Source organism: Propithecus coquereli, unplaced genomic scaffold, assembly GCF_000956105.1.
Source record: "Propithecus coquereli isolate 6110/MARCELLA unplaced genomic scaffold, Pcoq_1.0 Scaffold508, whole genome shotgun sequence".
Classification (NCBI taxonomy): domain Eukaryota; kingdom Metazoa; phylum Chordata; class Mammalia; order Primates; family Indriidae; genus Propithecus; species Propithecus coquereli.
Window position 1 is genome coordinate 852,113 of NW_012150930.1, and position 17,958 is coordinate 870,070.

General features: G+C 35.9%; 1 protein-coding gene across 1 annotated transcript in view; it reads right to left on the minus strand.

Annotated features, from left to right (window-relative positions):
• The window catches only part of LRRD1 (leucine-rich repeats and death domain containing 1), a 24,525-nt gene extending 7,570 nt beyond the window's left edge, over window positions 1-16,955 (minus strand). Inside the window, exons 1-2 of the mRNA XM_012656560.1 lie at window positions 14,961-16,955; window positions 10,084-10,282 (exon numbers count right to left, since the gene is read on the minus strand). Of these exons, the coding sequence (XP_012512014.1) occupies window positions 10,084-10,282; window positions 14,961-16,886 (2,125 nt within the window). The 5' untranslated portion in view covers window positions 16,887-16,955. The remainder of the gene's footprint in view (window positions 1-10,083; window positions 10,283-14,960) is intronic.
• Window positions 16,956-17,958: the final 1,003 nt, after the last annotated feature.

The window sequence follows — 17,958 nt, forward strand, 5'->3', positions numbered from 1 at the left end:
CAATCTTGCTAAACTTACTTATTATTAGAGTTCTAGTAGCTTTTTTGTAGATACTTTGGGATTTTCTACCTAAACAATATGTCTCTATTATCAGAGACAGTTTTTTCTTCTTCCTTCCCAATCTATTTACTTTTTACTATGTTTTCTTATCTTGTCACACTAGTTAGGATTTCCAGTATAATGTTGAAAACAAGTGGTGAGAAAGGACAGCCTTGCTTTATTCCTGATTGTAGTGGTAAAGAATTAAATCCTTCACCATTGAGTGTGATATTAGCTGTAGGATTTTTGTAGGTTGAGGAAGTTCTTTTCTATTTCTAGTTTACTGAGAGATTATTTTGTTGTTTGTTTTTGAAAATCATGAATGGAAATTGTATTTCATCATATGATACTTCTCTGGTGAGAAGTTCATGTGTCTTTTCTTTAGACTAGTCAGATGGGTTAATTACATGGGTTAACTTTTTTTTTTTTTTTTTTTGAGACAGAGTCTCACTGTGTTGCCCGGGCTAGAGTGCCATGGTGTCATCCTAGCTCACAGCAACCTCAAACTCCTGGGCTCAAGCAATCCTCCTGCCTCAGCCTCCTGAGTAGCTGGGACTACAGGCACGTGCCACCATGCCTGGCTAATTTTTTCTATATATTTTTCGTTGTCCAATTAATTTCTTTCTAATTTTAGTAGAGATGGGGTCTCGCTCTTGCTCAGGCTGGTTTCGAACTCCTGAGCTCAAACAATTCGCCCGCCTCGGCCTCCCAGAAAGCTAGGATTACAGGTGTGAGCCACCACGCCCAGCCTCATGGGTTAATTTTTGAATGTTGACCCAACTTGCTTTCCCAGAATAAATCCTGCTTGATCATGATATATTTTCATCTTTTTTTATATTGATGGATTTGATTTCCTTTAATTTTGTAAAAAAATTTTGCATCAATATTCATGTAGGATATTGATCTATAAGTATCTATGTAATGTCTGTGTCTCATTATACTATAAGGATAATGCTGGCTTCATAGAATGAACTGGGATGTGTTTTATCCTCAATTTTATGAGAGAGAATTTTTAAAATTGGCATTGTGTCTTCTTTAAAGACTTGATAGAATTCACCAGCAAAGCCATCTGAGCCTGCAGTATTCTTTGCGTGAGAGCTTTTAACTACAATTCAATTACTTGAATAGATTTAGAGCTGTTAGCACCTGGTGGTGCCCACCTCCTGTTATTCATCCTCTCGTGGAGTCCCCTCTCACATTATACCAAGGGTGGTTTGTGTGATCAATAAAAAAGTGATGGTATGTCCCTTCCAAGATTAGGTTTTTAAAGACACTTCGGTTCTTTCTTGGGCATGGTCACTCACTCTCTCACTCTTTGGGAAAAACCAGTTGCCATGTCATGAACAGGCTTGTATGAAAAGGAACTAATGCCTGCTGCCAATAGTCATGCAAATAAGCTTGGAAGCAGATCTGCCAGTCCCAGTCAAGCCTGACTGCAGCCCCAGCTCATAGGTTTACTTCAGTCTCATACAGGACTCTGAGATAGAGTAAGTCAGCTAAATTACTCCTGGATTCCTGACCTTTAGAAACTATGTATTTAAAAAGAAAAATCATGCTTTAAAAAGAGCTTATTAAAAATCAATAAAAATAAAAATAAACTGTGTAAAATATTCATTAATTTAAGAAGCTAAATTTTGTGGAAATATGACACACAACAATAGATAACAAATACAACAGGTAATGGCTAAAAGTACTGAACTGAGATATGAGGAAATGCCAAATGCAGAGAAGGAGTTTGTATTTTTAGTTCAGCCATCTTAAGTGCCTGATGAAGCAGCAGCAACAATAATAACAAATATGAACATTCTTTGGAGAGAAACATAATAGATTACAGAGTCCAAGATTCAAAAGAGAGAAAGAAGAAAATGTGGCTCACTCCCAAGAGAAAAGATGACTCAGTTGCAGTTAACATACCAGTTTTTAAAGTAACTAATGTAACTGTGCTTGCAATGTAAAAACAGATATGCTCCTAATGAATGAAAACCTTAGGAGAGAAATATAAGCCATTAAAAAAAGAAACAAATGGAAATTCTACAACCAAAAATTATAATATCTGAAATAAAAAATTAACTGGATGGAATTTAACATCAGAATAGAGATGATAGACAAGTCCATGAACCTGAAAACAGATCAATACAAGATTATGCATACAAATACACACAGAGAGAGAACTTTACGTATTTATTTATTTATCACAGAGCTTTAAGGACTTACAGGACAATATGAAAAGGTAATTGGAATCCCAGATGGAGAATAGAGAAAGAATGGGGTAGTAAAAAATTCGAAGAAATAATGGTTGAAAAATCCCCAAATTTGGTAAAATACTTGGACAAGAAGTTCAGTGAAATTCAAGAGTATAAATATACAAAAAAAACCCACACCTAAGATAGATGTCATGACAAATGCAGAGTAGAGTGCCTCAAAGAAATTGGTCTCCACTGAAACAATAATAAATTGGAAAAGACGAATCAACTTTTTAATAACTCTGAAATTTAATCTAAATCTTACAGCAATGTTGAATGATGAAAAAGGCAGCAGATTTTTGGTAGGAGTATACCATGGCTTTTCCCTCACCTGCCTACCATCCCCGATTTCCCACCATAGCAGCAGCAATAGGAATAGCAGCACATATTCCTAGTGCAGCTTGCTGGTGCCGGAGGGCTAATACGAACTTTGTTCTCAAAATACTGTGTTTGTGCATGTTGACCTGTCTTGTGGTTCCCTGAGTGACTAACACAAAGGCTGACCTTTATTTTGCTACCCCCACTCAGGCCAGAGCTGCTTTCCTGGTGGTAGTTGTCACGACATCTAAAGACATACACTCCCTTGCAATTCTTTTGTTCCTCTTTTCTTGCTATCTTCCTTTGTGTTTTGTTGGTTTCCCATACACACACACACACACACACACACACACACACACAACCATTAGCACAAATAAATGAATTCAGCAAAGCTACAGGATACAAAATCAACATACAAAAATCAGTTATATTTCTATACACTAAAAACAATCCAAAAAGGAAATTAAGAAACAATTCCATTTACAATAGAATCAAAAAGAATAAAATACTTAGGACTACTTAGGTCTAACATACATTTAAACAGAGTTCCAGACAAACTAGAGAAAGAGAATGGGATGCAAGCAATATTTGAAGAGATAATGCCTTGGAATTTTCCAGAACACTTGAAACACATCAATCCACAGATTCAGGAAACCAAACAAAAGCCAAGAAGAGGTTGGACATGGTGGCTCACACCTGTAGTCCCAGCACTTTGGGAGGCCAAGATGCAAGGATCACTTGAGACCAGGAGTTTGAGACCAGCCTGGGCAACATAATGAGACCCTGACTCAAAAAAAAAAAAAAAAAAAAAAAAAAAGCCAAGAGTGTTAAATAAAAAGAAGTCCACTCACAGTCACACAGACTAAATCCACAAATATCCAAAAATAGGAATCAGTATTTGAAAAAGATATATCTGATTAAAGACTTTTATCCAAAACACACAAAATACACTTACAATTCAACAGTAAGAAAACAAACAACCTGATTAAAAATGGCAAGGACTTTAACAAACTCTTCACCAAAGAAGATATACTGATGGCAAACAAGAATATGAAAAGATTCTCCACATCGTATGTCATCAGGGAAATACAAATTAAAGCAACGAGATACCACTATCCACTTATTAGAATGGCCAAAATCTGGAACACTGGCAACACTACATGCTGATGAGGATGTGGAGAAATAGGAACTCATTCATTGCTGGTGGGAATGCAAAACAGTACAGCCACTTTGGAAGACAGCTTGTGGGTTTCTTGCAAAACTAAACATATTCTTACCATATGATCCAGCAAATACATTCTTTAATATTTACTCAAAGGAGTTGAAAATTTATGTCCACACAGAAACCTGCACATGGATGTTTATAGCAGCTTTATTAATAATACATATAACTTGGAAGCAACCAAGATATCCTTCAGAAGGTGAATGGATAAACTGTGGTACATCCAGATAATGGAATATTACTCAGCACTAAAAATAAATGAATTATTGAGCCATGAAAAAACATGGAAGAAATTTAAATGCATATTACTAAGTGAAAAAAAGCCAATCTGAAAAGGCTATATACTGTATGATTCCAACTATAGGATATTCTGGAAAAGGCAAAACTATGAAGACAGTAAAAAATCAGTGATTGGCAGGGACTGGGGTGAGGGATGAATAGGCAGAGCACAGAAGACTTTTAGGGCAGTGAGAATCCTCTGTATAATACTGTCATGGTGGATACATATCATTACATATTTGCTCAAACTCATAGAATGTACAACACTAAGAGTGAACCCTAATGTAAACTATGGACTTTGGGTGATAATAATGTGCCAAAGTAGGTTCATCAATTATAACAAATGTACCAGTCTGTTGGAGAACATTGATAATGGGGTAGTCTAAGCTGTTTGAAAAACTGACTAACTTCTAATTAGTGAATTAGACTGACAGGTAATTCTCAACATTAACAATGAAAGCCAGGAGACAGTAGAATGATAGAATCAATAGGGTAAAATAAAATGAATATCAATATAGAGTATACATTAACTGAAAATATACTTTAAGAACGAAGGCAAAATAGAGGAGAGGCACGTCGAGAATGGCAGAGTAAGAACTTCCAAAACTCTGCTCCTCCATAAAAGCAATGACCACACTGGTAAAAGTTGTCAAAATGAAAATTTTCAGAATTCTGGGAATTAACCAAAGGCTTAAAACAATCTGAGGAACATTTATTTTCTTAAAAATGACAGAATCCTGGCAAAAATAATGAGCTTTTATAGGATTTTAACTTGTGTTATTCCCACTCCCTTCTTCCCAAATCCATGGTAAACTTTAAAATCAATGGCCTTGCAACAACAATAACTGTGAAAAACAGTAACCTAGCAGTCACTGGAGGAGGCAAAATGTGTTTGTTTGTTTGTTTGAGACAGAGTCTCGCTTTGTTGCCTGGGCTAGAGTGAGTGCCATGGCATCAGCCTAGCTCACAGCAACCTCAAACTCCTGGGCTCAAGCAGTCCTCCTGCCTCAGCCTCCCAAGTAGCTGGGACTACAGGGGCTTGACTACAGGTGCTTGCCACCACACCCAGCTAATTTTTTGTTTCTATTTTTAGTTGCCTGGCTAATTTTTTCTATTTTTAGTAGAGATGGAGTCTCGCTCTTGCTCAGGCTGGTCTTGAACTCCTGACCTCAAGCAATCTTCCCACCTTGGCCTCCCAGAGTGCTAGGATTACAGGCATGAGCCACTGCGCCCAGCCGGAAAATGGTTTAGAATGCGCCAATGCTCCAACCCCAGATAACAAAGAAAAGCCCAGGACTAGATGGCTTCATGGAGAATTCCACCAAACATTTAAAGAAGAATTAATGCTAATCCTTCTCAAACTCTTCCAAAAAAAATGAAGAAGAGGAAACACTTCCCAACTCATTTTGTTAGGCCAACAGTATCCTAATACCCAGACCAGACAAAGACATTACAAAAAAAGAAAATGATAGGCCAATATCCTTAGTGAATCTATATGCAAAAATCCTTAAGAAAATACTAGCAAACTGAATTCAAACAGCACTTTAAAAGGATCATATACCATGACCAAGGGGGATTTATCCCTGGGATACAAGGATGGTTCAACATACAAAAATCAATCAGTGTGACACACCACATTATTAGAATGAAGGATAAAAATTACATGACCATCTCAATAGATGAAGAAAAACATTTGACAAATTTCAACACTCTTTCACGATAAAAACACTTAAGAAGTCAGGAATAGAAGGAAATTACCTCAACATAATAAAGCCCATAAATGAAAAGCCCACAGCTAGCATCATTCTCAAGGGTGGAAAACAAAGCTTTTTCTGTAACATCTGGAACAAAGAAAGGATGCCCACTCTCACCACTTCTGTTCAACACAGTACTGAGAGTCTTAGCCAAAGTAATTAGGTGAGAAAAAGAAATAAAAAGCATCTAAATCAGAAAGGAAGAAGTAAAATTATCTCTGATGACAGGATCTTAAATGTAGAAAATCTGAAAGAGTTCAAAAAAAAGCTGTTAGAACTAATAAATGAATTTAACAAATTTGCACAATACAAAATCAACATACAAAAATCAGCTACAGTAACAAACAATCCAAAAAGAAAATTAAGACAATAATACCATTTGCAATAATATCATAAAGAATAAAATACTTAGGAATAAACTTAACCAATGAGGCAAAAGATTTGTACACTGAAAACTACAAAACATTCTTGAAAAAAATTAAGGAAGCCATGAATAACTGGAAAAATATCTCATGTTCATGGATCGGAAGACCATATTGTTAATATGTTCATACTATCCAAAACAATCTACAGATTCAATGCAGTCCCTGTCAAAATCTAATGGCATCTTTTGAAGAAATAGAAAAACAATCCTAAAATGTATATGGAACCACAAAAGACCCCAAATAGCCATAACAATCTTGAGAAAAAAGAACAAAACTGGAGGCTTCACACTTCCTGACTTCAAGACATTACAAAGCTACAGTAATTAAAACAGTATGTAACTGGCATGAAGACAAACATATAGGCCAGTGGAACAGCAAAGACAGCCCAGAAATAAATCTACCCAATATGGTTAAATAATCTTCAAGGATGTCAAGATTACTCCATAGGAAAATGATAGTCTCTTCAACAAACGCTGCTGGGAAAACTGGATATCCACATGCAAAAGAATGATATTGGACCTTTATCTTATCCCATACACAAAAATCAACTAACAATGGATTAAAAACTTAAATGTAAGACCTAAAACTATAAAACTTCTAGAAGAATACATAGTGTTAAAGTGTTTTGACATTAGGATTGGCGCATTGTAATTCCCATGTACAGGTTAGGAAATAGAAGTTTAATATTAAAAAGAAAGCAAAAACAAAAAACTTCCTGGTGCATGATGGAGCTAATTGTCTATTCAACTCCAAAGCCCACACTACAAGGAAAGAAAGATATTCATTTCTCAATCACTTTTATTGGTATAATTCCTCACACTTGTTAAAATATTTTCCCAAATTATATCTAATTGCGTTCCTGAACAACTCCATGAACGAACAAGTTATATCATGCCTGTCTTGCGTATGAAGAAACTGAGGTTCAGAGCTCTTATCTTCCTAAATTCACTACAGTTAAGGACAGAGGGGGTTAATTCACAAGACTATATAAAAGTCTTTCGTTTGAATAATATGTTCACAGTATGGTATCTGCTTTTAAAGGCTCATTCAGTCCTCAAACTGAATATATGGCATGGGTTTTCCTGTTAGCTTCATTTTATAAATGGAGTGTGGGGGCTGGGCCTAGAAGAAAGGATGGATAGATGGAAAGAATGTGAGCAAGGTGAATGAAGGGACAAGCGAAAACGCCTGCCGGAAGGTGCTAGTTTGCTGTGTGCAAAGGTCAGCTGAAAACAGCTGACCTGTATGGATGTCGTTAAAGAAATCAGCAAACGGCCCTGACCTGTTCGCACATGTCCTTGGAAATAATATGGGAAGGAAGTTAGCTGGGGAGGCCATTTTCTCCTTCAGACTTTGGTCTCTCCCCTTCTCTCTAAACACCATGTGTTTTGAGTAATTATTTCTTAGCTACCGAGTTCAGGAGTGAAAAGCTGCCGCTACAGTGGAGGAAACAGATTACAGGACATGGCTTGAACTCAGCCCTTCTGCCTTCAAATCCTGTGCTCTTCATCACATAAATCCAGCAATAAGACCTGGTGACTGTGGGTATGCCGGTTGTTCAGCTATTGTCTCTTAGCTCCCACACCATCCCTGTGGGCTTCCCCACTGGTTTTTCCTATGTCACCCCAACAACTCTTTCACCCCACCAGCAGCAGTGCCTTCCCATAGCAATAGCTGAATGCAGTTCGCAGTTTTCCTAACACTTGTAGAACTAGTTTTATCATTCCCAGCTCCACCCTCCCACCACCAAGCTCAGAGAAAGCAGCATCAGCCAAACAGTGCTCCTATCTCAGACATCTGCTGGCCCCTGCTCCAAGCTTCTAAGTTTTAGTAATTCCAACTTCTTTATTTTCTCAGCCATAGGGGTAGTTATTGTTTCCTGCTATTGCTACCTCTGTAATTGCCTTAGAGTCCTCTTTTAATCCTTCCAGTTATATAGTAAATAATAATTTACTTAGTCATGAACTACATGTGTTTTCTATCTTCTGATTGGACCCTGACTGATACAGTGGGTTTTAATATTTTCTAATTCTGATGGAAACTAACAGAACTGGCTAAGCTTGCAGAAAAAATATATGATGTCCCTTCCCATTCTGGCTTGATGCTGTGCTAGAAAGCCTCCAGAGAACTATGCTTCCAATTGGTATTTTTATTCTCCAGTAGGCCAGGAGGCTCTAGTCAGCTTTTTTTTTTTTAATGCAGATATAGCAGGTAAGTGGAGTATGTTGTACACTTGGACAAAATAGATAACCTCCCTAAAATATGATAAAACTTTACCATAACACAAATGAAACTAAAAACATCAATTGCAGGGTTGACTTATTACAACTTATTGCAAGCTATTGTGAATGAAATAGCTATGAAATAACCAAAGCATACCTGCGTAACTAGTTTACTGGGAATTTGGGGGGTTCAGGAGACAAATGTCAATTGCATTATATCTGACTAAGTATTGGCACATTATTGTAGGTTTTACTGTACTACTAGTAGTAATATTTATTCTAGCAAAAAAGATGAGCTTTGTTTTTAATCTGGAAATCCTCTAAATTTAATAAGATGTGGAGCTCTGGTTATAAAAGCTACTTCCAAATGAAAAACATAATCCCATAAACACAACTGTTCATGTGGTTAGCTGATACAACCACTATGGAGATCAATTTGTCAAAATGTGGTGAAGTTGAAGATGTACACATCCTCTGATCCAGCAATTCTACTTATAGCTTTATGTCCTGGAGAAACTCAAGCATTTGTATACCAGAAACATGTACAACGATGTTTATAATAGCAAATAAATTAGAAACAACCTAGTTGTCTATCAACAGGATAATGGATTGATTATTGTTTAACCATATAATTATTATATACCATATAAAATAAATGAACTAGGGTCTATGTATGGAATGATTAACATGGAATGATTTTAGAAATATAATGAATGTGAAATGCAAGTTACAGAATGATCTGTATAATACGATAGAATAATAAGATTAAAAAACTCAAAATAGTACCACTTTTCTATGGGGAGAAATATATACGTATTAAAACATGAATGAAAAAAGATATAGTGGTTACTTCTAGTTTGGGAGAAGTACAAAAAAAGTTTGAACTCTATTTTATTTCTTAACAATCAAAAATATCTCAAGTAAATATTACAAAATGTTAACATCACAAAATGTTAGCATCCTATATCTAGGAGTAGGTACATAGGTGTTTATTATTTTCTGTATTTTCTATAAGTTTGAAATATTTCATAATAGAAATTATTAAGAAAAATATCAGCCTAGTATTTGTTGTACCTTGGGAAATTTTTTCTGATATCTTTATCATGATTTATTTTCTTTTCTATAATGTCATTTTTATTTTGATTTGATTATTGTAGTGCTTTATTTTGTAAAAAATTGTGTGTAAGGTATTAGAATATTGTAGGATATAGGAGTGGGATCAGGGGAGCCAGCAGAGAAGGGAAGACAGAGCAACTGCTGACCTGAGGTTGCATAGGTATGTGTAGAGGAAGGGACGAGGTCAGGTTCAGAAGGGAAAGAAATACTTAATGACTGGGTATAGGCAGAGAAGAGAGATAAGAAATGAAAATATGTTCAGCTTCCCCAGATGGATTATAAGCTCTTTCAGGGTAGGAACTGGACCTTATTTTAATACTTAGATCTCATTTTCTGTACTTAGGAAAGCCATTTCCCTCCACTGGGCACTTAATACATTATGTTGACTGCCATTCTGCATCTTGTCAGCAAAATTTGCAACCCAGACACTTAATACTCTACTAATTGATTATGCTTGAAACTCACCACTCAGGTTTAGTTGCCGGAGATCATTTAAAGATAGAAGAGATGATGGAAGATAACTTATTTGATTATTGTGAGCATGTAAACTAACCAAATTTCTCAATTCCCCTATATTTCTTGGAATTTCTCTGATTGCATTATTTGAGATATCAAGTTCTTTAAGTTGAGTCATATTAGACAGCTCTTCCGGAAGTCTTGTTAACTGTAACAAAGATTGAACAATTATACTTTTATAAATACATAAATAGTTGCATGAGTAAAACTTTTTCTAAAATCAAATGAAAGGAGGGAGTTTTTTGTTTTTCTCTTAGAAAGGAGATATTTTCATCATGTCGCAAATTCTTTGTGATTGACTCTCTTTTCTAGCTTAAACCCACAGGATTCTGTGCAGCATCCATGTACTTCCCCAACTGTGACCAGTGCCACCAGTTCAACCCTGTGGTTTGCTCACCCACTTTCCTCACTCTCCCAACACTCAGTGTTCACCACTTCCTTATTCCTTTCTTCTCTCCCTAAACCTGACCCTGCTTTGGCTGCTGCTTCTCCCTGAAGGCTTTCCCGGCTACTCCATCCCACATTTCATTTCTTTATTCCTACTCTCATCAGCATTGCTCTTTATTCGTCCCTTGCATGTTTTCCTTAAATTCTTAAATTATGTATATGCATGTTTTATAGTTTCTGTGTATGTGTCCTAAGCACAATGCATTTTGGATAAATGTTCGATAATGGAGTCAGGCAGTTTGGCAATGTGACCTCAAATAAAAATTCCTAGGACAGAAAGTGTTGCAAATAACAGGAATTAAAACACTGTTAAAGTGAAGAAAAAATGTATATATTTAGAGAAAATAAAATAAAGCCATTATGAGTGGCTTCCTTTAAAATAAAGAAAGTTCTAGGAACAAAAGAGTTTTGAATATATAGGCCCTTCAGAAATAACCAAACAATAAGGTACATACTGGATATTTTGTTCAGTGTTCTTCCAGGTATACAAGAAGCATAAGAAACAGTCCCTAACTTCAAGGAGATTAAGATTTAGTTCAGGGAACAAAATACATGCATATGAAACAATCAGGAAACAGCATGAACCAATAGATAATGCAATGCCAAAATGAGGAATACAAGTAATAACAGATGAATGAAAGTTTAGAAAAGGTATATCAGTACAAATCAGAGAACTAAGTAAAGCTTCATGTAGAAAGTAGAACTTGAATAATCTCTTAGAATGAATAGGATTGGGCTGGGTGCGGTGGCTCACACCTGTAATCCTAGCACTCTGGGAGGCTATTGAGAGGATCGCTTGAGCTCAGGAGTTCCAGACCAACCTGAGCAAGAGTCAGACTCTGTCTCTACTAAAAATAGAAAAAGTAGCCTGGCATGGTGGCACATGCCTGTAGTCCTAGCTACTTGGGAGGCTGAGGCAGGAAGATCACTTGAGGCCAGGACTTTGAGGTTGCAGTGAGCTACAATGACCCCACTGCACTCTACCCAGGGCAACAGGTGAGACTCTGTATCAAAAAAAAGAGGAAAATGAATAGGATCAGATAGAAGTTACAAGACACTTAAGGCAAAACAAATATTATGCATGAAAATGGCCAGTGAAAAGCTGACCAAAAGAGATGATGGGAAACAGAGGGAGGTATGCTGGGATAAGGAGCATGGCACTAGGCTGGGGCAAAACTTTACAGCCGAGCCTATGAAGTAGCAATCAGATCAAGACGTGGGCAGGTCCATCATTTGACATTCATTTAAACAAATGTTCTTTCACTACTTGCTCAACATTTATTAGGGGAGGTGTCTGAGAACTGTGTGATCATAAAACTACTGTAGAAGGAATACACCTACTAGGCATTCCTCCTTTAGCAAAATAAAAGCCCTGTGGCTAACCCAACTCATCTTTAAATGACTGTTTAGTGACCATCTGCCATTATATAAATCAATACTTCGGGCATTTTCATCTCTACCCCAAGGGGGTTATCAAAGTGATATTTTCAACCACCTAGGATATTCTTCTTCTTTTAAAATTTCAGTTGGGATTTAGTTTATTTTTTATTTTAATAGATTTAGAGGTACAAATGGTTTTTGATTACATGGATGAATTGCATAGTGGTGCCAGCTGGGCTTTTAGTGTACTTGTCACCTGAATAGTGTAATGTACACTATTCAGGTGACAAGTAATTTTTTATCCCTCGCACCCCTCCCACCGCTCTCAGGATTTTCTTCTTGAGAGGAGTTCTTGTAAGTCATTTTTTCCATTTGGTGACCTTTGAAATGATGTTGCAACGATATGGACTAGCGCCTTTGGCAACCACCCATTTTGAGTAGGCAGTAGATAGGCAATCTGGATTCCTGACAGGCAAGTATGATACGTTGAGAACAATCCTCTGGAATGAGGTCTGATGGTTTTGACAAGGCCTGCTGGAAGGAAGGAGACTGAGACAGAGATGATAGCTAGTAGGCTCCTGGCACATTCTATGCATGAAGTGAGTGATGCCCACAGACCAGGATGGAGACAGTGACATTGGAAAATGAGGCAGATAATCCAAGAGTTTTTTCAGAGGAAAAAATGAGATAATTTTGGTGTAAGATTAGGTATAAATGATGATGGGAAAGGAACAAAAAGATAATTGCATGATTTTTAGCCTGGCAGGTTTGAAGAAAGCATCACAAACAGAAATGGAGATGTTTTGAAAGGAGTTACATTGGAAGAAAAAAGAGTTAATTTTGAAGTTATGTTGAGTTGGAGACAACAGAAGAATAGAACATGGACTTTCCAGCAAAAATTGGGAACTATGAGGCTAGAGCACTGCTGCAAAATCAGCTCCCATTATGTAGATTTGGGGACCATGGGTGCGTAAGTGACAGCAGGTGTGGTGTGGTGAGGTCTAGGCAGGAGTGAATAGAAAACAGAAAGTTATGGACACGCCCTTGGCTATATCCACAGTTAAGGTACAGGAGGTGAAAGTGAGAGAATTATGAATCAGTCAAGGAATTAATTGCTGATTATATTGCAGAACTAAAAAGTGTCTTTAAGTACAAAAGCAACTTGTTACTTATTTATTTTTATTTATTTATTTTGAGACGGTCTTGCTCTGTTGCCCAGTCTAGAGTGCAGCAGTGTCATCATAGCTCACTGCAACCTCAAACTCCTGGGCTAAAGCAATCCTTCTGGCTTAGCTGGGAGTACAGGCATGCGCCACCACACTTGGCTGCTTTTTGTAGAGCCGTGGTCTATGTTGCTCAGGCTGGTCTCAAACTCCTGGCCTCAAGCAAACATCCCACCTTGACTTCCCAAACTGCCAGGATTACAGGCATGAGCCACTGTGCCTGACCAAAAGCAACTTTTTAAATGCAATGCAAGATGTATTATTATTCATTTCGTCCACTTAAGCAAGTATTCTCTAGAGTAGCCTTTGTGGAACTGTATTATATAATAGGTGTTATGTTAGAAATGGTCAAATATATTTGGGAAATATGGGTTAAATAGAGACAAACTAGTTTCTTTAGTGCAGGACTCTTCAGAGATTTTAATAAACTAATGTTCATTGTTATTCTTTAAGAACCCAGTGCTTCTCAAAACTATTTGATCAGAGATGCTGCCCCCTCTTTTAAACATTTTTTTTTTTTTTTTTTAAGCAGAAGCTCATGGGACTAGGGTTTTTAGGAATATAGACTTTGGAAGTCTTCCTTCAGATAATCGCTCAGCATTAAAGGTAGCCAAATAATAGCTGTGTTCTTTTCATTCATTTATTAAGATCTGAATATAAAACAGTAATGTTTTAGTTTTTAAAAAGTATTTCTGTAAAATCCACTCTTTTAGTTTGAGTAAAATAAAATAATAAACTATGTTCATTCTTGTTGATCTAGCATTTTTTTTTTTTTTTTTTTGAGACAGAGTCTTGCTCTGTTGCCCTGGGTAGAGTGGAGTGGCATCATTCAAGCTCACTGCAACCTCAAACTCCTGGGCTCAAGCATTCCTCCTGCCTCAGCCTCCCAAGTAGTTGGGACTACAGGCACGCAGCAGGACACCACCGGCTAATTTTTCTATTTTTGGTAGAGATGAGGTCTCATTCTTGCTCAGGCTAGTATCAAATTCCTGAGCTCAAGCAATCCTCCCACCTCAGCCTCCCAGAGTGCTAGGATTACAGGTGTGAGCCACCACACCTGGCCTGATCTAGCAATTCTTTGGGGAAATTTCCTAAGGAAATAATCTAAAATATGAAAAAGGCTATATTTATGAAGAAATTCATCACAGCATGATTATGAAAAAAAATTACAACATTCATAAATGTGTGACAACAGAGGATTAGTTTTATAAATCATGTATTGGTTATACCAATTACTGAGGAGATTATATCAAGGAGAAATGCTTATAAGTTAAGTGAAAATAGAAGAATTTAAAATTGAATGTGTAGTCTTTCAATAATTGCTCATAAAACTATATATTAATACATAAGGTGGAAAAAAAGACAAAAAGTAAGTTGTATCAACATATGCCAGTATTTGTATTACAAAGGTATGTTTGTGAAATGATTTTACTTTTACTTTTCTCGCTTTTCCAAATTTTCAATAATATGTTTAAATCACATTGATAACTTTAAAATTCCTTTTACAATTAAGCTGAAATAAAAAGAAATCTACAAAATTGTCAGCTTTAATTGCTTTACATTTCATTTTAATGAAATCTTTTCCTGTAAAGCTTTTTGTGTTGAGAAGTGATTGTGTAAGGCATGTTTGGAGGGAGGGAAAGCCTACTTTTTTAGAAGATAAAATATTTCAGAAAAGTTTAAAACACACACACACATGCAGCTACACTACAGCTTAGATTCGGATCCCCTCCCGGCCCCTCCTTCCCCTCAAAGCCCAAAATACCAGTCTCTTACCTTTTGCCCATTTATCTGACTTATATTTAGCTCCTCCAGTGATTGAAGCTGGCATAGTTCAATAGGAAAATATATAAACTGATTGCTTGAGAAGTTTAATTTCTGGATTCCTTTTAAATCACAGATCTCTGAAGGTATTTTTTGTAACTGGTTTTCTGAAAGATCAAGTACTTGCAAATTTTCTAAAGTACACAATTCTCTAGGGAAAGTTTCAAATTTATTACAGCATAAAATAAGTACATGGAGTGATATCATATTAGAAATAGATGGTGGAACTTCCCTTATTTGGTTTTTACCAAGATCCAGGTATTTAAGATTGATAAGAGAACAAAAGTACTCAGAAAATATGAGGAGTGTGTTTTCATTGAATTCTAAATGGAGCAGTTGTGTACTGAAAGATATATCCACAGGTATTTCTGAAATATAATTTCCATTGAAACTCAAATAATAAAGAGAATCTAAAGCACACAACCCCACTGGAAAATACATTATTTTATTATAATTCAATTCAATTTTAGTTATTTTTTGGCAGTTTTTTATTTCAATGGGAATATCTGTGATTATATTTCCTGAAAATTCTAGACTGCATAGATTATGAAAATGTAAGATATCTTCAGTTATTCTTACCATATGATTTCTGTTTACATGGAGTTTTCTTAAATTTTTAAGCTTACGGATGTTTTTAGGAAGTTCTGTTAACTTATTATCACTAAGACTGAGGCATTCCAACATTACACAGTAAGAAATTTTTTCTGGTATATTTTTCAATAAATTATTATCAAGTAAAAGAATCCTAAGTTCCCTGAAATTCTCAATTTTGTGTGAAATAACTTCCAATTTGTTGTCAGCCAGTTGGAGTTCTTTTATTTTGAGTAATTGAAAAATTTCCGCAGCCAAAAAGTTAAGTTTATTGTGATCCAGCAAAAGTTTTTCTAAATTTTTAAGTTCCTTAATTTCTTTTGGCAAACTTCTTATCAGGTTTCCAGTAAGGTTTAGTGAAATTAACTTTGGAAGGAAGCATAGAGCTTTAGGAAATATTGTTAACTGATTATATTCTAGATTGAGAGCCCTCAAGTTTTTTAAACTAGGCAGAGTGTCTGGTATGTGCCTTAACTTATTTTTACCCAAACTTAAAATTTCCAAGTTTCCAAGATTTTCTAAGTCAGAAGGAAAATTCTCAATGTAATTATTATTAAAAAAGAGTTGCCTGATATTCCCAAGCTGTGATATTTCTTTAGGTATATGTGATATTTGGTTGTGACTGACATTTAATATCCTTAAATTATGAAGTAATTGAATTTCAGGTGGAAGTGATGATAACTCATTTTCTTGCAGGGACAGAATTTCAAGTCCTAGCACATCACCTGAGTCTGCCCCTTGAAAAGTTTTGATTTGATTCTTATCTAAATATAGATATTTTACATATCTGATTTTTAAAATGTCCTTGGGGAATTCTTGTAAACCCTTGGCCTCAAGGTTAACTGTAAAGTTATCTGACTCTAAACCAAGTTGTTTCTGATTTTCCTCAGAGACTTCTGGAATAACTTTTCCCGCTGTTTCACAAGATAGGACATTAACAGAAGCCTGATACTCTGCAGTCATCTCAGTTAGTGATGAAGTTTCTGTTTTTGGCAGTAGGTTGGCCTTTCTAGTGCTTGTTTCAGAAAATTTAAGAGTTTTCTTTAGTTCTTCATTTTTCTTAGACTTGCCTTCAGAGGAAGATGTTGACATTAATATATCCTTTCCAGGATGTGTTTCATCAATATGGTTGGAAAGTTCCTCTTCCTGGAAATCAGAAGCTTCATTTAACAAATTTGATGTTTGTTGAATAAATCCAGTCTCCTCTATGGACTGTGATCTAGATTCTTCTGTCGATATACTAGAGATATCCTCTAGCTCTTCTGATGTATCCTCCTGTTCAGACATCTTATTTGCTGATGTGCTTTATACAAGATGGTAAACTGATTTTAATTTTCATGTTTTTTTCCTTTGAATCTACAAGATAAATGTTGATATTAAAAGAAAAGATGTAATACAGATGTGAACATTACAAATGAATTTTAATACAATTATTCTATGAGGAATAATTTAACAAATATAAAAACAATATCTTTACAACAAACCAATTTTATATATGAGTCTGGGTTAAGGATAGTTTATTGATTACATGTGTTGATCACATGTTACTCTTGAAATCACATTAAGATTAAAGAAAGGAATAAAAAAGATGAAAGAAAATGAGAAAGAAGATGTAAGGGAATGAGATAATTCAGTAAATTTTTGGAAGACAGAAGGGGGATAGCCAGTGGCCTACAATGCCACATGTAGAGAGTGCCATTCACATCGTGGACATTGTAGGTTCATATATGGTACTAAAGTGTGTGGTTCTAACAAATTCAACACATTACGGTAATTTTCCAATGGGTAGAAATGAAATGTCTTAAGGATGGGGATGCTTTCTCTAAGAGTAAACTAGAAGTGAAACAGTCCTTGTATGGACTGCAGACTGACTGAGTCCTTTGTGAAACTCTTGAGGTAGCTGGGCAGCATCAATCCACAGAGGTCTGGGTCCCAGCTCTGTAGGTCCCTCCTTCAAGTTTGTCATTTCTAATAGCCCCATCTTTTCCCTTTGTCCTGTCATCCCCATGGATGGTAGCCACTTCCAATATTTACTATCTCTGTGTTGCTGAAGTTCCTGCTTTACCTTTCAGTCCTCTTATACTTGTCCAAGCAACTTCCTAAATTAAATCCTGTCTATTAAACTGGTATGGTTTCAATATTTCACAAACTCTCCCAGATAATAGGAAAAAAGGGAACATTTTCCAACTTGTTTTATGAGGCAAGTACTAATCTTGATATCAATACCTAAAAAGGACAATATGAAAAGAAAATTACAGGCCAGTTTTACTCAAGAACAAAAATGAAAAAATTCTAAACATTAGAAAATTGCTCTAAATATTATAAAGCTGGCATATATAAGAAGGCTAGTATTTCATGA